General features: G+C 33.9%; 2 protein-coding genes across 2 annotated transcripts; both read right to left on the minus strand.

Annotated features, from left to right (window-relative positions):
• Positions 1–1,232: 1,232 nt before the first annotated feature.
• LOTGIDRAFT_168616 (hypothetical protein) lies at positions 1,233–3,592 on the minus strand (the record flags this gene model as incomplete). Its single annotated transcript, XM_009066501.1, has 2 exons — positions 1,233–1,502; positions 3,467–3,592. The coding sequence occupies 2 exons, from the start codon at positions 3,590–3,592 to the stop codon at positions 1,233–1,235; spliced, it is 396 nt and encodes a 131-aa protein (XP_009064749.1).
• A 16,136-nt stretch (positions 3,593–19,728) lies between these two features.
• LOTGIDRAFT_131951 (hypothetical protein) lies at positions 19,729–20,478 on the minus strand (the record flags this gene model as incomplete). Its single annotated transcript, XM_009066502.1, has 1 exon — positions 19,729–20,478. A coding segment is annotated over one exon (750 nt), but the record flags the coding sequence as incomplete, so codon positions are not given.
• Positions 20,479–23,050: the final 2,572 nt, after the last annotated feature.

The following is a 23,050-nucleotide window of genomic DNA, read 5'->3' on the forward strand; positions in this document are numbered from 1 at the left end:
CTCTCTGGAAACGAGCAATTATGCCCCCCTACCCCCTATAATTTTTCTAAATGCACCTCAGTGTTGCTATTACCTATCATTCAACAATCACAGTTCTATGTGTTTATTTCTATTCAATTTTCAACAATGTTATTGTTTTCATTCAAAGCAAGATAAATGGCCAAATGCCTGAATCACTTTTACAAGGTGACTATAAATATTTTTCATTATAAAATGGTAATTTGAAAACAAACACAGCAAGACTTCCTGTGTTGAGTGATAATTTTTTTTAACTTTCGCACCAGATTGGTTAAAAATACTGCAAAATTCTTGATAAATGACTCAATTGTACATGATACCATCTTAGAATTTAAAAAAAAAAAAATCTCTTACGCTAACTAAAAGAGTTTAACTTTTCTTCTCCAAGATTTGGTTAACGGAAATAAATGTCATGTTACATCCTAACAGTTACTGTTCTCTACCTTATTCTGTATATTATTAGATTAACAAAAATCAAATGTCTCATTTTACTGATGGGGATAATTTAATTAAATTTTTACTTTCTACTGTGAGGTCTGGGCCCCAGCAAGTGAGAATTAAGCCCCAGCAAAACCTTTTTTAGTTCAGCAGAGATTGATTCATTTACAGTGTCTTTGTATAAAATCAAAATGATATAGATTTTGATATGTTTTCTGCACCTCAAAATTGTCAGAAATGAGTTCCCTGGGCCTTTAATACTTCAAACTTTTTTAGTACAAAATCTGAGCCCCAACACCAATTCATTCCTGGCAACGGAGCGGTTTCTACTTCAATATCATGTAATTTTGAAAGGAGAAAACTTCTTTTATGTAAATTTGCATTTTGTCAAGAGAGCTATGAGGTCCTTTCAATTTTAAAGTATCGAAAAAAATAGGTACAGAAGCAAAATACGGTTCCAATGTACAATATTTTGTATATCACATACAATAGATCATAAAGGACAGGAACATATATCATTTTAATATACACACTTAGCAGAGCATTATTGATATCAAATGCTTAAGTTCACACTTTCCTGTTCAATACCTTGTATCTAAACCACAAGAAAATGTTATACAATAGTGATATACACACACTTAAAACTGGGCATTATTCAATCAACAATGTTTAAGTTAACCCTTTCCTCCTCAATATCTTGTATATCATATTCAATAAACCATACACCAAAGAAACCTGTTACATAATACTGATATACACACACTTAAAACTGAGCATTATTCAATCAACAATGTTTTAGTTAACCCTTTCCCCACAATATCATATTCAATAGAAAATAAACCACAGGAATGTGTTACATGACACATATAACTGGGCATAATAGATATCAACAATGTTTTGGTTAACCCTTTCCCCTCAATATCATATTCAATAGAAAATAAACCACAGGAAGTGTTACATGACACATATAACTGGGCATAATAGATATCAATATCTTGTATATCATATTCAATAAACCATACACCAAAGAAACCTGTTACATAATACTGATATACACACACTTAGAACTGGGCATTATTGATACTAACAATGTTTTAGTTAACCCTTTCGCCTCGGAGAAAAATCGCAGGCAAAAAAACAGTAAGGGTTAATGATGAATAATTTGAATAATAAACTAGCTAGTTATCTATCATTATCTATATCAGTCATAATTAGACAGTTCTCTTGGACCACAAGTATGAAATGACTGTGTGTATAAGAATTGTGCTTTGCTAGTATTAATGGGTAAATTTGTATATTGAATAAGACAACTAGCGAGTCATATATTACTATGAAGGCATTGTACAAAGGTTGTCTAAAAAAAATATGTATATCGGGGACACTGATAGCATTGATTTGCAACATTTCAATTTTCAATCAGACGTCTGTGGCTCCTGTAATTCCACTAAAACTAAGTGCTTGATGATGTCACTAATCGCGAAATTATCACATAAAGCCCTTTGAGATTAGTGATGTCATCCAACACTTAGTTTTAGTGAAATTGCCGAAACCACAGTCATCTGATTGAAAATTGGAATGTTGCAAATCAAAGTGTCCCTGAAACACATACAAAATTTAGAAAACCTCTTTACAATTTCTTTAATGGTATTGAATCATTCAAACTAGCAAGTCATATTTCACTATCAATATCAACTATAATTGCCTTCATTTACAGTATAAAACATGTCATCATTTATTTTTACTCATTTATATAGGTCTTGATGATTCATCAATGTTTATTTTCATTTTTCACATTTCTTCTCCTTTTGGTATTTTTGTCACTAAAAGGGATACTACCATTCATTGTCCTACTAAATTCTTTAGTTCATTTGGTATATTTATTACTATACACCTATAGACTGATGACTCTACTAGTGGACAATACTCTCTCTTAAGCCCTTCTTAAAGTGATACTACGTCTTAGAATAAACATAAAATTTTAAATTTTAAACTTGGCCAATAAGAGTCAGTAGATATACCTGGTGTCATAAATAACATAACAGGATCCTTATATAATCCAATAAATCCAAAAAACTTAATAAAAATGCAATAAACTATTGAAAAACGCTTAATATTATGATTATGATTTCCAATTTTCTAGATTTTACAGGGATTCTGTTGAAACTTTATGACACCAGGTAAGTTCACTGATGAATATATACTCATATTGACCATTCTTGAGAATTAAATTTTATGTTCAGTCTAAGACGTTAAAATATTTAAAGGTGGGTGTATGAGATATGAGAGGGTGGGGAAAAGTTGTAAAGAAAAATTCATGACATTTTCTTCAATATTTTCAAATTTATTAACTTTGACATGATTTTTAGTTAGTTCTTTCCAGCGCTACCTTGAAATGATTGAAATGATAGGCTCATTTTTGTAGTAAGGCAGATTATGGCCAAGAAAAATTCAAAATTAGGAAAGATTTCATCGCATTTGTCTTCATTTAAAGAATTTTACTACAATGTTTATACAACTAACTTTTATTTTAGATATAATTGTATAATCAAACTAGAAACCAAAAATCTTTCCAAATCAAGGAAGTTTTGTTATATTCTTCCCTTTGTTTAAATGCTTTTTACTATAATGTTGTCATTCAATGTACTTGAAATTACCTTAGAGTAATCTATTATACTGTCAAAAGTAGGATGGGCTTGAGGTTTACAAATTCAATTTCAACCATAAATGGCTACAAATGTTTAAAGAATGTGGGTCATTTTTTTGCATAAGGATATTTAAATACAGAGCTAAAAGTTAAAAAATGTAAATAGATTTAGTATCCCAATGTGTGTTGATGTCCTTTATTTGCCCCCTTAAAGCTTTAAAACCAGGTCAAATTTAACATGGCGGAAAATGTCAAACGGTCTTCCATTTTAGGTCACATACCTTTTGAGTAATTATTACCTTTCCGAGGCAGGTGAACATCAAAAGGTACGGCCACTATTAATTAACAATATCACTAATCACTTACCTTTCCAGTGGCCTTTTTATATCGATGGACAGCCTTTTCTATTAATTCACTGACGAGTATTTCCCCGTCCCCACACGGCACTATGACTCGAACATTGTCAAAACAGACAGTCACTTTCATAGGCATAGTTCACAAATACACATGAACACGATTTCCACATGAGCACGGCTCGAATTAAATTTGATAATCCATTTCAAATATTCCGTTAAAATAAATGCCACACCGTGTTTTCGTTTTAACTTTTTCAAATTTGTGATCACACACGTTAAATGTAATAAAAGTTTGAAAGCCAAACAGAAACAAGCTTCACGCGGTGAAAACTGATCTGTAGGCCGAGTAAATTGCCCCGAGCTATCAAATTACAGCGAGAGGTTAGACAAATTTAATCAGCTATTCTCATTACGAAACACATCTGCAACCTTGTCTCAATACTCAAATACTATCGGCAGATTTTTAATTATCAAAAAATCGGCTTGATTTGCTATGGTCCCCGCTTTACCACACTCACGACAAATGTATTTCTACAATCAAAACATTCGCTTTAGAACGCAATTACACATTAAATCCATTAACAAAACACAAACGAAATTAATCCGTAACATACAAGGAAGATTATCAAAGATATATATTGGTCACAAAATGACCAAAATCAACGAAAAATTCGAAAAATTCCAGACGTTTGTCACAGCCCGTCGCTTGACCGTCATTCATAACAAGGTACCTGACGTGATTAAACTTCCGGTTTACCTGCACAGGTGACAATCACCGATTACCTCCCTTAGATGTCGTCTGGTGAATTTTTAATCCTGAATGCAGGATTAGCCATTATCCTTAGCCTATAACCCCTAATCTGCGACTAAGACCTTATTTTTCAATGTGTTGTTCTTATTTCTTTTTTCAATTATTGTGGGCTCTATTTTTGTGTCTTTGTCCCCAAATATTTGGCGTCTAACTGCGCCATTGTATGTGTCTAATTAGGCCCGAAGAAAACTATTCAAGAAATTCAAGGTGTGCCCAATTTAAGAAAATAGAAAACTCAGACCTACATAGACACACACGTATTTTTGATAGAGAATAATTGGACGGGGCAGATTTTAATGGCTAATTAAATTCTAGAATTTTTATCTCTAAATAACAAAAAATTAAAAAAATACAACGTGGAGTTGAAATGAACAAGTTAGCTACAGGTGCACACCAGAAAGGAATTCTAAGTTGACAAACCCAATCGCAGATAGACATAATGTCTTTAAGACAGTATGCTCTAAAGAAAAAAAGACATGTAGGCTTGTATACCCCTTTCTCGCAAACAATCTGGAACTACCATAAGGTCTGGTTGAACCAAGTCCACGGTCCCCCACCCTTAAGAGACCCCTTCCCCCAGAAAAACATACAAGAGAGCATGCATATGTTACAAAATAATTCCAGGGGAGGCTGCCCGTAGATTAAGATCCCTAGAATGCTAAGATAACTAGTTATTATAGTTAAATTTTAAATGCCATTTACCTAACAGACGTTTTTCTGCCCCCCCCCCCCCCCCCTCCCCTCCCCTTCCCTCCCCTTCCAACGTCTAATCCTGCTATAAACCCATTTCATAGAGGCATATATTACAGCCGCATTTGGTAGTAGAGTGTTGGTTTACATAAAGGGAAATAACTCGTGTTCTTCTACTCTAAAATACAACAATTGTTGAACTTTCCTATTCACTTGTGAGCAATTGCCAAATCTTTGTTAGGGTCTGCAACAACATCTGCCATTTATTTTTGTCATATAAAGTACAAAGCGTTCAAAATACATACGTACGTTACAACACACACATTGAAGGGACAGATTTGCCATTTTCGGGGGTTGATTTGGGTCTTGAATATATGTAAATAGTCTTCAGAAGTACTATACTAGAAATGTACAAAAATAGCATAATTCCTTCCAAAATACCCCAATCAAAGAATTTCATGACGAGCCGTCATTTTAACTTTCAAACGCAGATAATTTTGGACACACATGGATTTGAAGGTTCAAATTTAGACGACGAGCTGTGAACATTATTATTGATTAGCTTAGTTAAAAGAATTCCCATTTCTGAGACTAAAGTATGATTGGTCAAACGGACGTCACATTCATGAAAAACCATAACGCCATGTTCATTATTATTCTGTGTTCAAATTTGATTCTATAACGTCACGTTCATGGAAGTTTTTAACATCACGTTCATGAAAATCTATAACATCACGTACATAAAAGGTTGGTTGGTAGACGACAAGTTAACGTTCGCTTCCAGCGGATACTGATATCGCAAACTAGGTAGTTGTTGGTAGTCGTAGTAGTTGGTAGTTGGATTGGTTCAAACTTGATGGTTCTGTGTTGTTGGTTTGGTTGTTGATTCTTCGTTAGATCTGGTCGGGTCGAATGACATGGCGGTGAAACTCGGCCCTGGATGGTGTGGCGTGAGTTACTCGATCTCCTTCATTCTTCCAAACTCGTTCCAAATTGATTGGATATAATTTAAAGTGTTAAGAAACTTTGAGTATAAAAACTATCTGTTCAAGACAGATTTGGTACATAAAAGTCTAGAGCCTCACATTTATATAAGTTATTAACGCCACGTTCAATGAAGTCTATAACGTCACGCTCATACAAGCCTGAAACGTCACGTTTATAAAAGTTTATAACGTCACGTTCAAAGTCTGTAATAGTTTGTTCCACTTCGAATATGAAGTCTAATTTTCATACCGAAGGGTGATACGGGTAAAGTTTAATTCTATCAGTCCAAAATACTTAATTAGACGACTATATCTCTTAGTACACATCTAACATTCAAATTAGTAAACTCGTATTTGAAAATTAACATAAACTAATAGAAAAAGAATCTTGGGCGTGTCCCTTTAAACTTATATCTCGAAATCATCCAAACCGTCCTTTATCTATCTCGAGCAACTGTATATTCGATAGTAGGTGTAAGGAACGACGTTGTTGAGTCAGATAAATGATCTATTGTACAAGTCTTACGTTTTATCATTTGAAAAACCACCGTCTGTTGATCTGGTGGTATACTTACAGTTTTAACACGTTTTCTTGTGAATTATTGCCAAGTGGAATACGTTGGATATTACTTGGGGTTTTTCAGGTAAGCTACAATATCTAGATATATTCCAACCGTTTATGAATCTTTGAATTGTCTGAAAGGCGAAGTTTTGTGATTTTAGGCTAAATTTTTGAATATTTCCTCCCAAGTGCATTATTTATTTATAGAATTTTAGGAGATATATTTGGGACATATCTCCGTTTTCTGTAGATAAATTGAAATATATCATATAACCATTAATCATTAGGTGTGTTTCGGGTTTAACACCGTCATCAGGATGGCAGATTTAGAAATGGTTTAATTTCAAATTTTTAGAAAAGCAAAATCAGTGAACTTTGGACAAGAGCATCGTAAACTTTCTCCTAAAAGTTGTTAGAAAGACAAACTTACTGAATAGAGACGTAAATACTGCCCTTACGAGTCGAACTCACCGAACAGAGGGGCCGAACACGGGGCCTCGGTTTATTGTCTCATCCGAACGACTAGACGCTTTTTCCATGTCAGCCCCTCTTACCTGCATCACAAAAATCCGGAGGTATTATCTATGTCGGGATTGAACCCTGGACCTTCAGGTTGACGAGCAAGCGTCTAACTCACTGAGCCACCGCGGCTCCCACGAAGGATTTAAAGGGAGGTGTTGTAATCGATTAAGCATCTTGTGAAGGGCAAGTGAAAGAAAATGCCATAAACAAAATTTCTAACTGCTAACAAAATTGTTATGAATAGTCTAAAATATAGGCTTTCCCTTTAATTGGTGCATTCTGGCACCTCTTCTGTGTACTTTCACTTTATTTCGAGTTTGTGGGTTTTTTTGTGTAGTTTGTGTCATTATGAAGTAAGGGGGAATATTTATCAAAATTCTTGCCACTTTGCCAATTTTTTGAAAAAACGATGTTTATGAAGTCGATTATTTCGAGTTTATTTTCTTTATTTTGTGCACCATTTGAGTTGATGAGATGATAACTACATGCAGTGTGCAATGAGGAAATTTTACCGTTGTTTAAGTCTTATGGTTTTTTTTTATTTTCAAACTTAAGCCACCATCGGACCTTTCATCGCATGTTATCTTCTCGACTAAGGTGAAAATTACTGTTTTATCAAATTGTAGACAAATTATAATTCGGATTTTTATTCAGGAAAGTGATACTAAGAAGCTGTATAAATTAGATTTATTATAGTACATAATCCTTTACATATAAATCCAAACAATCCTCAGTGGCTCAACACCAAAGGAACTGGTTGAACCATGTCCACGGCCCCCTATCTCTAAGTGGGCCCCAGTCCCCAGAATACATTGCAGGAGAGCACATGTTAAAAAAAACAATTCCCAAGGGAGGGGCTCCATTTCATTTAAGTCCACTCATTGTGTTGGGCACCCACTCAATCCTGTTTTAAAATTTTAATCCAACGACTAAAGAAAAACAAAACGGTTTGCAAGTTTTACTAAAACCGCCGAGAGGTTCCGAATGAGAAAAGTAAAAAACAGGTGAATACGAGCCCGTAACCAGCCCAATGTGGCAAGGGGACGGCCGCATGTGAATGAGGGGCAATGGCTGATAGAGACTGATTTCAACTTCAATTGAGAATTTCTTCGAATTTTGCAGGGGAGGGGGGGGGGGGACGAATATATATCCAAGNGGGGTGGCACCGCCAACCCGCACCGCCCTGAGCCCCCTGTAGTTACGGGCCTGTATGAATAGTAAATAACCAAACATGCAGATCAAATTTCAATTGACTCTTTACCTGAATTGCATATAAACTGGAGTTACTTGACAGAATAATGAAGTGAAAGCGAATTAGTTTCAATAGCCTATTGAAGATTTTCAAGGACTCGGTACATGTAGATCTAAATTGAAAAACGAATTTCAATGATGTCTGTAAACAATTAGACAACTCACACAAAAGGCGGTGTACAATGAGGGAATTTTTTGACAGGGCAGCGACATTAGCAGTAGCATACTCTGTAGATTTCCTACAGACTGTAGTAAACAGGGGCCGGTTTCACAAAGCTTACGATCGTCTTAACTCATTTGTGAAACCGACCCCAGGGCTTCAAATATAACGAATGGATTTCATACAGCGCAGTTACATAGGTAAATATCTCAATGCAAGATCAAGGTTACTTTAGCAGAGCCCCACAGTGTGCAATGGAGGTAATTTGATTACAATTACGACTACAAACCCATAGAACGAGTATTTTTACATAGCAATATAATTATATTATGTACACATGAAAATTGGCACCGCGACACTTGGAGTAGAATGAACATATGTTAACCATTCATCGTCCTACTAAATTCTTTAGTTCATTTGGTATATTTATTACTATACACATATAGACTGATGACTCTACTAGTGGACAATACTCTCTCTTAAGCCCTTTTTAAAGTGATACTACGTCTTAGTATCGACATAAAATTCAAGAATTTTAAACTTGGCGAATAAGAGCCAGTAGATATACCTGGTGTTATAAATAACATAACAGGATCCTTATTTAATCCGATAAATCTAAAAAACTTAGTAATTATCCATAAATATGCAATTAACTATTGAAAAACGCTTAATATTAAGATTAAGCGTTTTTCAATAATTACTTAGTTTTATGAATTTTCTAATTTTCTAGATTTTACAGGGATTCTGTTGTAACTTTATGACACCAGGTAAGTTCACTGATGAATATAGACTTATATTGACCATTTCCAGAACTTCCTTATTATACATAATGACCAATGGCGCTGCCAGCGTCCAGAAACTTACACACCATTTTTTATGGGCCCCGGAAATCACGTGCATCTCCCAACCACAAGAGACTATACATATTAAACACATAAAAAATCTCTCGACAGTTTAAAACAGAACAGACTGTCTAGACATAATTTATTTCACTCCACTGTGCATCGTTCCCATAAGGCCAATCGGGTACAGAACAATAGGATATAAAACTCCATTTCATTTCATTAGTTCAGTAAGTTACAGAACAGTAGGATATAAAACTCTATTTCATTTCATTAGCCTAATAAGTTACAGAACAGTAGGATATAAAACACAATTTCATTTCATTAGTTCAATAAGTTACAGAACAGTAGGATATAAAACACAATTTCATTTCATTAGCCTAATAAGTTACAGAACAGTAGGATATAAAACACCATTTCATTTCATTAGTTTAATAAGATACAGAACAGTAGGATATAAAACTACATTTCATTTCATTAGTCCAATAAGGTACAGAACAGAAGGATATAAAACTCCATTTCATTTCATTAGTTTAATAAGATACAGAACAGTAGGATATAAAACTATATTTCATTTCATTAGTCCAATAAGGTACAGAACAGAAGGATATAAAACTCCATTTCATTTCATTAGTTTAATAAGATACAGAACAGTAGGATATAAAACTCCATTTCATTTCATTAGTTCAATAAGGTACAGAACAGTAGGATATAAAACTCCATTTCATTTCATTAGTTCAATAAGTTACAGAACAGTAGAATAAAAACTCCAATTCATTTCATTAGTCCAATAAGGTACAGAACAGAAGAATATAAAACTCCATTTCATTTCATTAGTCCAATAAGGCACAGAACAGAAGGATATAAAACTCCATTTCATTTCATTAGTCCAATAAGGTACTGAACAGTAGGATATAAAATTCTATTTCATTTCATTAGCCTAATAAGTTACAGAACAGTAGGATATAAAACACCATTTCATTTCATTAGTTTAATAAGATACAGAACAGTAGGATATAAAACTACATTTCATTTCATTAGTCCAATAAGGTACAGAACAGAAGGATATAAAACTCCATTTCATTTCATTAGTTTAATAAGATACAGAACAGTAGGATATAAAACACCATTTCATTTCATTAGTTCAATAAGGTACAGAACAGTAGGATATAAAACTCCATTTCAATTCATTAATTCAATAAGGTACAGAACAGTAGTAGGTTATAAAACTCCATTTCATTTCATTAGTTTAATAAGTTACAGAACAGTAGAATAAAAACTCCAATTCATTTCATTGGTCCAGTAAGGTACAGAACAGAAGGATATAAAACTGTATTTCATTTCATTAGTCCAATAAGGTACTGAACAGTAGAATATAAAACTCTATTTCATTTCATTAGTCCAATAAGGTACAGAACAGTAGAATATAAAACCCAATTTCATTTCATTAGTTCAGTAAGTTACAGAACAGTAGAATATAAAACTCCAATTCATTTCATTAGTCCAATAAGTTACAGAACAGTAGGATATAGAACTCTATTTCATTTCATTAGTCCAATAAGGTTCAGAACAGAAGGATATAAAACTCCATTTCATTTCATTAGTCCAATAAGGTACTGAACAGTAGGATATAAAATTCTATTTCATTTCATTAGCGTAATAAGGTACAGAGAAGTAGGATATTGCCCCCAATTCGTTTCATTAGTTCAATAAGATACAGAACAGTAGGGTTTAAAACTCTATTTCATTTCATTAGTTCAATAAGATACAGAACAGTAGGATATAAAACTTCATTTCAATTCATTAGCCTAATAAGGTACAGAACAGTAGGATATAAAACACCATTTCATTTCATTAGCCCAATAAGATACAGAACAGTAGGATATAAAACTTGATTTCAATTCATTAGTCAAATAAGGTACAGAACAATAGGATATAAATAAGGTGCAGTAAAACTAATATGTACACCACGGTCTGTAAAACTCTATTTATGACTCACGTACATTAGTTTTCCTGTAGTGGGTTATAAACACTTTCAACTGTTTTTACATGTGTCATGTTTCTCGTTGTCGACTTTCAGTGAGAAAGGTCGGGGGTCACCAGATAAATATCGTCACCAACCTTTTAAAGACAAAAACTGTCTCTATAATAGACGCGAGTGATTCATTCATAGACACAAGAAACCGGTAAATTAGGCCAAAACGTATGACTTATACACAGTGCCGGCGTGAGTTGGGGGTACAGGAGATGTACAGGAATTGTTTTTCCCTCACTGTACACTTCGTGGCATTGCTAATATTAGCCCGATCAGGTACAGAATAGTATGTTCAAATCAATAAGAGTAAAACGACTGTAAGAGTTCATTTCATTCCATCACCTTGATAAGGAACAGTAAAGTAGAAATTAATAATCCATTTTATTTCATTAATCTAAACAGAACAGAAAAGTAAAATTTAATACTCCATTTTTTTTCATTAGCCCAATAAGGAACAGTAAAGTAGAATTTAATACTCCATTTCATTTCATTAGCCCAATACGTAACAGAAAAGTAGAATTTAATACTCTATTTCATTTCATTAGTCCAATACGTAACAGAAAAGTAGAATTTAATACACCATTACATTTCATTAGCCCAATACGTAACAGAAAAGTAGAATTTAATACTCCATTTCATTTCATTAGCCCAATACGTAACAGAAAAGTAGAATTTAATACACTATTTCATTTCATTAGCCCAATACGTAACAGAAAAGTAGAATTTGATAATCCATTTCATTTCATTAGTCTAAACAGAACAGAAAAGTAGAATTCTATACTTCATTTTATTTCATTAGCAAACAGAAAAGTAGCATTTAATACTCCATTTTATTTCATTAGCAAACAGAAAAGTAGCATTTAATACTCCATTTTATTTCATTAGTCTAAACAGAACAGAAAAGTAGCATTTAATACTCCATTTTATTTCATTAGTCTAAACAGAACAGAAAAGTAGCATTTAATACTCCATTTTATTTCATTAGTCTAAACAGAACAGAAAAGTAGCATTTAATACTCCATTTTATTTCATTAGTCTAAACAGAACAGAAAAGTAGCATTTAATACTCCATTTTATTTCATTAGCAAACAGAAAAGTAGCATTTAATACTCCATTTTATTTCATAAGTAGACTGAAAAGTAAGATATATAACTTCCTTTTTAAGTTTGATAAGTAACATAAAAAGTAGAATTTGATACTTCATTTTATTGAATTTTTGCATGTGTCATCCTCCACCATACTTTAAACAGGTTAATCCTACCCATATCCTTGTCGAGTGAGCAATAAATCAATGATATCTAAAACTCACTTCTTTCACCATATCGGGTCATGTTTATTTCAACATGTTTTAAGATATAAACAATGTCATATAGTGTACAATGAAGTAAAAGACTTCTCAAGCAAAGAAAGGCGACGTAAAACTCCGATTCATTTCTTCATGAAACCAAACTGATGCCCACAGCTGTGGTCCTTTAAGATCTTTCTACAGTTGAAATCAAAAGACTGATGTCAAGGTACTAGGCAAATTTACCCAATTGCACACAGAATTGCTCGTCTCCAATTAGGAGTAGAAAATGAAGACGTAAACTAAAACTCCATTTCATTTAATTGCCTGGAGCCGCGGTGGCTCAGTGAGTTAGACGCTTGCTCGCTAACCCGGTTTCCCCGGAGCAGGCTAATGCCGCTGTCCTGGCAAAATTTCCCTCATTGCACCCTGTATGGCGTTGCCCGTCTTCATTAGCCCACATGGTGCAGAAAAGTAGGACGTAAAACTCCATTCATTTCATTTCATTTTAATTGCCTGTATGAGACCGAGTCAGCTTTGAAATACAGTATAAACAAGTATCGCATTACAGAAATAATATATGCAAGTCCACGAAATGAATTACTTTCCTCAGTGAACTTTGACATGGGGTAGGATTTGAATATATTTACTTTTTACTGTTTGAAGAATTTAATTGAGTACATTCTGAATAGTCGCACCCAACTGATATCCACATTTCCACTTACCTCTATCACTGTTTCTGAACACAGCTACAACGGCAAAGGCAGGATAAACTCTAGGTGTTATAGACTAGATTCGACCATTTGTTTGCAACCAGTTACTTCAATATATGTTTATGTAGGACAAACATATGTTTGCACGTCCAAGGAAGACTCAAAACACAACAAAGGACAGTCCACTTTATTTTGAGGGAGTATTAAACATACAAGAGCTCTTGTATATGGTTGCAATTACTGTTTATTCTACCTGAAAACAAAATAGACTGCTCTTGTTAATGTCTGAAAGATCTCGCTATATACATAGAATATTTCGAGCAAAGATATTTAAGTGTGCACGAACATGGACTTTTCCAAACTACCACCAAAAATTGGAATGTACCTGCTCAAGGTTTGAACCGCTCTCGGCTAAGTATGGATATGTTGGACTAAATTATTTTTACCCAAAAGTTCATAGTTTAAGATAATCCTCACGTTTTTTTACAGGGCCTAAGGTTTTTCAAAATCGATAAATCAAAAGAAAGTGACTTTGATATGTTGATCGTCGTGGTTGTTGTTTTAAAGTGATACCACGTCTTAGAATTAACATAAAATTTAAGAATTTTAAACTTGGTGAATAAGAGCCAGTAGATATACCTGGTGTCATAAATAACATAACAGGATCCTTATATAATCCGATAAATCCAAAAAAACTTAGTAATTATCCATAAATATGCAATTAACTATTGAAAAACGCTTAATATCAATAATTACTTAGTTTTATGAATTTTCCAATTTTCTAGATTTTACAGGGATTCTGTTGTAACTTTATGACACCAGGTAAGTTCACTGATGAATATATACTCATATTGACCATTCTTGAGAACTTAAATTTTATATTCATTCTAAGACGTAGTATCACTTTAACGATCTCTGGTTCAAAAAATCACATTTTATCATAACAATATTATTATGTACATTATCTCCATAAACTAAGATCTATTCATCAAAAACTTGACAGTTACATACTTATTATACTACTCTAGTTTTTAAAGGGACAACCTTTGTGACTTTTCAGAACCATATTCTATACGTCATGTATTCGCTTACAATTAAATAAAAACCAATTAAAATCTCTATTTTGTTACTTACATTCAGGGTAAACACTGGAGATTGAAAAATTGATTAAGTTCTGAAAAATTTAACTACAGTATCGCCGTATTGAACACAGACGTCTGATGAGGTCCCTCGCGATTTGTGACGTCACCAACCACTTAGTGGAATTGCAGGAACCAAAGACGTCTGGTTTAAAAAAAGAATGATGTAAATTGATGCCAACTTGTCCCTGATACACATAAATTTTGTAGTAAACCTCTTTACAGTCCCTTTAATGGTAGCCGCCTACTAGTTCGAAAAGGCATTTCAATACGTACATGCTTCAGTCAATGAGAAATGCATCCTTGTTTACTGTATGCAATAAACATATTGAAATAACAGCTGAAAAAATATTGACGCTCGTTCAAACTGTATGGCTATAGGCTATCGTCTGCTGGTCTCATCTATATGGTAAACTGGTGAACAAAGGCGGTGTATACATAATGTATTATTTGCATAAACTGAATTTAAAATAGGTATATGCATGTACCACCTAGACAGTGTTATTATGTCAAGCACGAACTATTAGCTAATTGGACACAAGTTGGATATAAGATAGCTAGTCGGACATGATAGTTCCCTATGCTAGCTAGTTGGACATGATAGTCCCCTATGCTAGCTAGTCGGACATGATAGTTCCCTATGCTAGCTAGTCGGACATGATAGTCCCCTATGCTAGCTAGTCGGACATGATAGCTCCCTATGCTAGCTAAGTCGGACATGATAGTTCCCTATGCTAGCTAGTGATTGTTTCTTATGTTAGCTAGTTAGACACGACATAGTTTCCTATGTTTAAACTTGCTGGGCACGATAGTTGTTAGTTGAACACGATAGTTTCCTATACTAGCTAGTTAAAAACGATCGTTCCCTATACATTTACTAGCTTATTGTACACGATAGTTTCCTATACTAGCTAGTTAAAAACGATAGTTTCTTATACATTTACTAGCTTATTGGACACGATAGTTTCCTATATTAGTTAGTTAAACACGATAGTTTCTTATACATTTACTAGCTTATTGGACACGATAGTTTCCTATACTAGCTAGTTAAACACGATAGTTTCTTATACATTTACTAGCTTATTGGACACGATAGTTTCCTATATTAGCGAGTTAAACACGATAGTTTCTTATACATTTACTAGCTTATTGGACACGATAGTTTCCTATACTAGCTAGTTAAAAACGATAGTTTCTTATACATTTACTAGCTTATTGGACACGATAGTTTCCTATACTAGCTAGTTAAACACGATAGTTTCTTATACATTTACTAGCTTATTGGACACGATAGTTTCCTATATTAGTTAGTTAAACACGATAGTTTCTTATACATTTACTAGCTTATTGGACACGATAGTTTCCTATACTAGCTTGTTGGTCACGATAGTTTTCCGTGCTAAATAGTTAGACACGATGGTTTCCTATGCTAACTTATTGGACACGATAGTTTCCTATATTAGCTTGTTGGTCACGATAGTTTCCTATGGTTTCCTTATCTAGCAAGTTGGTCACGATAGGTTCCTATGGTTTCCTATGCTAGCAATTTGGGCACGGTTGTTTCCTATGGATTCCTATGCTAGCAAGTTGGACACCGTAGGTTCCTATGGTTTCCTATGCTAGCAATTTGGGCACGGTTGTTTCCTATAGTTTCCTATGCTAGCAAGTTGGACACAGTAGGTTCCTATAGTTTCCTATGCTAGCAATTTGGACACATTAGTTTCCTATGCTAGCAAGTTGGACACGGTAGTTCCCATTAAATAAATAAAACGTAATATGCATGAATGGTAAAAGGGTTTATATATGTATATATTTGGGCACATCCGAGTATAAGTTACAATATGCGACGATTAAATTCGACCGAGCCCGTTTATAAGGACAGGTACATTCTAAAATTTTGATAGCTGATTCATCTTAAGTCAATTCACAAAAACTCATTCACTAGCCTAGAAAATACGTTAAAAATTATCAAAGAATGTTCGGATTAATTTCATTCGTAAATAGGTTTTTATGTCGAGAAATCGAAAGTAGAAATAAGTACTACAGTCATAAAAGGCGACACCTCTTTACAATGTTGAAATTAATAAGTGAACAAACACTTTTATTCTGGTTAATAGGGTCAATATAAGAAGAGCATACGATATCTGATACCTTTTACGACTTGTACAAATATAGGGCCTATATAACGTTTAGTCCATCCGAGGTGTGGTGGTATTGGATAGGTAATGTCCACGTTACCGGGTCTATCCGTATAGGGTGTTGTGGTAAATAAAGGTAGAATTTGAAACGGGTTATGGGTAGCCAATATAACATTTAAGTTCACTTGAGGTGCGGTGGTCTTGCATAGATAATGTTTGAACAAGTTGTATATACGTTAACATCTATCAGTATTTAGGTTGCCTAATTGTAGACAAACCTAAAGTTAGAATTCCAAACGGATTATGGGTAGCCAATATAACATTTAAGTTCACTTGAGGTGCGGTGGTATTGGATATGTAATGTTACAACAAGTTGTATTTACGTTAACATCTATCAGTATTTAGGTAGCCTAATTGTAGACAAACCTAAAGTTAGAATTTGAAACGGGATATGGGTAACCTATATAATATTTAAGTTCACTTGAGGTGCGGTGGTCTTGCATAGATAATGTTTGAACAAGTTGTATATACTTTATCTATCAGTATTTAGGTTGCCTAATTGTAGACAAACCTATGGTTAGAATTTGAAACGGGATATGGGTAACCTATATAACATTTTGTTCACTTAAGATGTGGTGGTATTGCTTAGATAATGTCTGAACAAGTTGTATATACGTTTACCTCTATTAGTATTTAGGTAGCCTAATTGTAGACAAACCGAAAGTCGCAATTTGAAACAGGATAAGGGTAGCCAATATACGACTATATCCCTTTTAATTTTTATCATCTGCTAAATACCTGTTATACCAGTTCTTCGTTCTGTTAGTTATTACTTCGGATTCTTGACCACCATGCTCGAATTGATGTTGTAAAATAACCTTGTTTCATTGAGTTATAGCACCGTCACACCAGACTGCGACCATTTTGCGTTTTTACGGCGACAACAAATGTAGTGGGTCGCTGGAAAACTTGAAGAAAGCGCGAGAAAAAGTCCCATTAAATTACAAATTCTGTAACAGTCGCTCTCAAACTGTTACATATGCGACCATATTGCGTTCCCAAGGCGCGTTTCTATTAAAATCTAAGGCTAAGTGCCTTTCTCTTTTATTGCGTTCATGGAGATGTTACGGCGCTTGTCGCTAAGGCGACCTTAACACGCTCTGAGCTAATTTTCCATGTGCCTGGGCTATAAGAGTTCGTTAGATTTCCATAAACCTGGGATTGAATTCGGTATTGTTGTTTTTCATAGCTTTGTTTAGATTAGACTAAATAGTGAATATTTTGACGACAGTATCTCTTTAAGTTGGAAGATTTTTAAAAGGAAGACAAGACTTGAATCAAATTGAATCTGTCAAGGCTTATCCTATTCTAAATTGACATGATTCATTTCCTTATTATTCAATTAAGATGTCAATTCATGATGATCACAGCCATTTTAGAGGTCATCTAAATATACGCTTCTCTAGCTGATAAAACCTAATTCCAATCTACCGTATCACTTTTCAAAATGGAAATCAGACATTAAGGTATGAGGCTGGTCAGAATATGTTTCGTCTTCCAATGATAAGAATGGAGTTTTACGTCCTACTCTTCTACGTCTGACCATCTATATATGATATATCTATGATCTATGCTTCACTAGCTGTTAAAGCCAAATTTAAATTTACCGTATCACTTTTCAAAATGGAAATCAGACATTAAGGTATGGACAGGACGAGACTTTCAGACTTTCCACTACAGTGGAGAATCGGATCGGAGAAGACTACTACCACTATTCTGGGAAATTTACCCTATTGGTCACTTCACAGTGTTACTCATTACCAATATTAGTCCATAAAAGCATATGCGGGAAAGCCAGGCGTAAAACTTCAATAATTTAATTAAGATTTTCTCACGAGAGCAGTAACATATTAAATTTTGTGGTTTTAGTTAAGCAATAAAGAATCAAAGATGCGGAACTTTTATTAGATAAAAAAGTCACCGATTTATATTGTAATGTGGTGAAGCAGTAGACCATAACTGAAATAGTGTCTTAAAAACTACGTAGTTGTCCCAAAAAAGGAGTTTATCTGATTGTAGATAGACTGTTAAGTTAAAGAATTGTACACGCTAGTTAATATTTTGTCATCATTATGGAGTTAAAGGGACAACGTCATAATATACTTTTGGTAACATGTACATGCGAAGGTACGGAGCCCCTAAGGCGCAATTTTCCATACTTTTATAAAAATATTTCGTTTTAACGAAATAATCAATTCGTTTAAACGAAATCATTAATTTGTTTGAACGAAATAATATCATATATTTCGTTTAAACGAATTAATTATTTCATTTAATCGAATAACTTATTTCGTTTAATCGAATAACTTATTTCGTTTAATCGAATTAATTATTTCGATCAAAAGAAATACATTTTTTGTTTCGTTTAAACGAAATAGTTAATTCGTTTAAACGAAATAAGTTATTCGATTAAACGAAATAATCATTTCGTTAAAATGAAATAAAAAATGTATTTCGTTTGAACGAAATAAGTATTTCGTTTAAACGAAGTATATGACTTTATATCGTTTAAACGAATTAATTATTTCGTTTAAACGAAATACTTATTTCGTTAAAACGAAATATTTTATAAAAGTACGGAAAATTGCGCCTAAGGGGCTCCGCAGGAAGGCCAATAATGACGCAGTTTAATTGAAATTGGACCAAATTCCGTTCCGTTATTTCATTTTAAGCATATAGCCACTTCAGTTAGGGTCTAAAGACGGGCCTCTTAAACATTCGTCAAAGTAACCTTTTGACCTAATCCTGCTTTAACCAATCAAATTTCTGCCCTCTCCAGCGTTGGCATTTTTTGAGAGAGTGAAGGAATTTGATTCGTTTATGACTGTCGTGTGATCTGAAAAGTGTACAGTCAATACTACACATGTCTTCAGTTTATTGTTCCGTCCAAACGGCAAGACATTTTAATAAGCTTATCTTGTTTACTATCAGTTTATGAAGAGCTCAATCAAAATAAACCTAAGCTTAACATTCTTTATGGTATTGCCGCCACAGGATATTAAAAAGTGTTTTGATGGTCAATGATCGGTGGTCTTCGGGCAATAATGTGGGTGAAAGTTAAATGTAATAAAAGGGGTTTTACATTATTGAGCTAATGCAATGAAATGGAGTTTTATATCCTACTGTTCTGTACCTTATTAAATTAATGAAATGAAATAGAGTTTTATATCCTACTGTTCTGTATCTTATTGCGCTAATGAAATGAAATGGTGTTTTATATCTTACTGTTCTGTACCTGTATCGGCTAATGGAATGAAATGGAGTTTTATGTTCTACTGTTCTGTACCTTATTGCGCTAATGAAATGAAATGGTGTTTTATATCCTACTGTTCTGTACCTGTATCGGCTAATGGAATGAAATGGAGTTTTATGTTCTACTGTTCTGTACCTTATTAAATTAATGAAATGAAATAGAGTTTTATATCCTACTGTTCTGTATCTTATTGAGCTAATGAACTGAAATGGTGTTTTATATACTACTGTTCTGTATCTTATTGAACTAATGAAATGAAATGGTGTTTTATATACTACTGTTCTGTACCTTATTGAGCTAATGAAATGAAATGGTGTTTTATGTCCTACTGTTCTGTATCTTATTGAGCTAATGAAATGAAATGGTGTTTTATATCCCACTGTTCTGTATCTTATTGAGCTAATGAAATGAAATGGAGTTTTATGCACTACTGTTCTGTATCTTATTGAGCTAATGAAATGAAATGGAGTTTTATGTCCTACTGTTCTGTATCTTATTGAGCTGATGAAATGAAATGGAGTTTTATATCCTACTGTTCTGTATCTTATTGAGCTAATGAAATGAAATGGAGTTTTATATCCTACTGTTCTGTATCTTATTGAGCTAATGAAATGAAATGGTGTTATATCTTACTGTTCTCTACCTTATTGAGCTAATGAAATGAAATCGTGTTTTATGTACTACTGTTCTGTATCTTATTGAGCTAATGAAATGAAATGGAGTTTTATGTACTGCTGTTCTGTACCTTATTGAGCTAATGAAATGAAATGGATTTTTATGTCCTACTGTTCTGTGCCTTATTGAGCAAATGAAATGAAATGGAGTTTTATGTGCTACTGTTCTGTACTTTATTGGGCAAATGAAATGAAATGGAGTTTTATATCCTACTGTTCTGTACCTGTATCGGCTAATGAAATGAAATGGAGTTTTATATCCTACTGTTCTGTACCTTTATCGGCTAATGAAATGAAATGGAGTTTTATATCCTACTGTTCTGTACCTTTATCGGCTAATGAAATGAAATAGAGTTTTATATCCTACTGTTCTGTATCTTATTGAGCTAATGGAATGAAATGGAGTTTTATATCCTACTGCTCTGTACCTTTATCGGCTAATGAAATGAAATAGAGTTTTATATCCTACTGTTCTGTATCTTATTAAACTAATGAAATGAAATGGTGTTTTATGTCCTACTGTTCTGTATCTTATTGAGCTAATGAAATGAAATGGAGTTTTATGTACTACTGTGCTGTACCTTATTGGGCTAATGAAATGGAACGGATTTTTAAGTCCTACTATTCTGTACCTTATTGAGCTAATGAAATGAAATGGAACTTTATATCCTACTGTTCTGTACATAAATGGGCTAATGAAATGGAACGGATTTTTAAGTCCTACGGTTCTGTACCTTATTGAGCTAATGAAATGAAATGCAATTTTATATCCTACTGTTCTGTACATAAATGGGCTAATGAAATGGAACGGATTTTTAAGTCCTACTGTTCTGTACCTTATTGAGCTAATGAAATGGAACGGATTTTTAAGTCCTATTGTTCTGTACTAGGGTACCTTTGAGCTTGGAGTAATGACTGACACTCCAAGCTTAGAGAGAACAAATTGTTAAAAGGGTCGGCCTTACGGTAAATATAGAAATAATTGCGTTACTACGATCCCATGTCCCATATCTTATCTCTCTACAATAAATTATAATATTTTAACAATGTCCGCCTGATAAATTTAGTTTGTTTTCATGTTTATGAGTTAAGAATCAACATAGGGATTATAAAATCTCATCTTAAGAGGGGCGTAGGAGGGAGGGGAGTCAACTTTGCAAGCGGAGAGAAACCTGGCCACGTATTCTCGAAACGATCTTAGCGCTAGGATGTCCTAGGTTCTTATCTTCTAACATTGATTCTAGCGCTAAGATCGTTTCGAGAATACGTGGCCCGAGTTTCAGCATAGGGAACTGGCGGCTGATAAACGACTGCAATCAGTCGACCTAAGCAGAACGATGACTGAAAATTCTCAGTGGTTATTTATGTTCTACTGACTGTTCTGAGTCTCAGGCAAATGAGACAGAAATATGGGTCTGCTACTCAAGGGTTCACTATCGAAACTAACTCGCCATCCTTCAGGATTCAAGATAGTTGATAAGAATCTCAGACAAGAGCTTTAGGGTCGGTGTTTCTTAAGGTTATAATTTTTGTAGTTTTTACGATGGGTTGTATCTGATTTCCTTGAAGGGTTAAAACTTTCGGTGTTAGCTCGGTTTCTTGTTGGAAAATTTAGCCTAATGATTTGTTTGATTTTTTTCTTCTCTATTTTATGTTTTGTAGACCAATGAGTCTAAAATGGGCTCGCTTACTTAGCTTATACGCCTTATGAATTATGAAAGTTTACCCCATGTCCGTGAATAGATATCCTGCTGAGGATTGTGTATCCGAAACTCGCGTTTTCACCACGAGCTCTAGTCAATTTGAATAGCTAGCAATGAATTTTATTAGCTGATGAAGAGATAGCTGAAATTGAGCTCTATCAGTACGTATAACGAATAGACAACAATACAGATTGCTGAACTAGAGCATTACTGGTTATAAGAGAATATTTAAATGAATACATCCCTTCAGGGAGAATGAAAATAATCCTCATGTAATCTTATAATTGGTTCATTGTCTCGTTTCAGGTTCAGAATTCCATCGAAGCAGTCTTCCATAAAAGATCACCATTCTCCCAGATTTAATAGCATTAATCAGTTAACCATAAGCGACTCCATCAAAATAGTACGAGAAAGAAAGCATCAGCAACCAATAGCTCATCTCTATGATACTATCCAGGATAAGCTTTTTCAGATACCACGAACAAATTTTCATCAACGAATACAGGTTATCTAAAATTTCCACCAAACCGACGTTATTCCTGTAACCGAAAAGCACAAACATAGCTTCTCTTTGAACCACCAACCTTCTACATTCCCAACAACCAACCATCATCAACCAACAGCCAACCATAATTGACTTATCATTCCCGCACACCAACAACCAGCAACCAATAACCAATAACCAATTAACCAACACAATTTCTTTCAACAAACCAATTTCCATTTTTATCAACCGATAACGAAGAATTTCCAGCCACTTACCACTAAAT

Source organism: Lottia gigantea (assembly GCF_000327385.1).
Source record: "Lottia gigantea unplaced genomic scaffold LOTGIsca_77, whole genome shotgun sequence".
In the NCBI taxonomy this organism is placed as follows: Eukaryota; Metazoa; Mollusca; class Gastropoda; family Lottiidae; genus Lottia; species Lottia gigantea.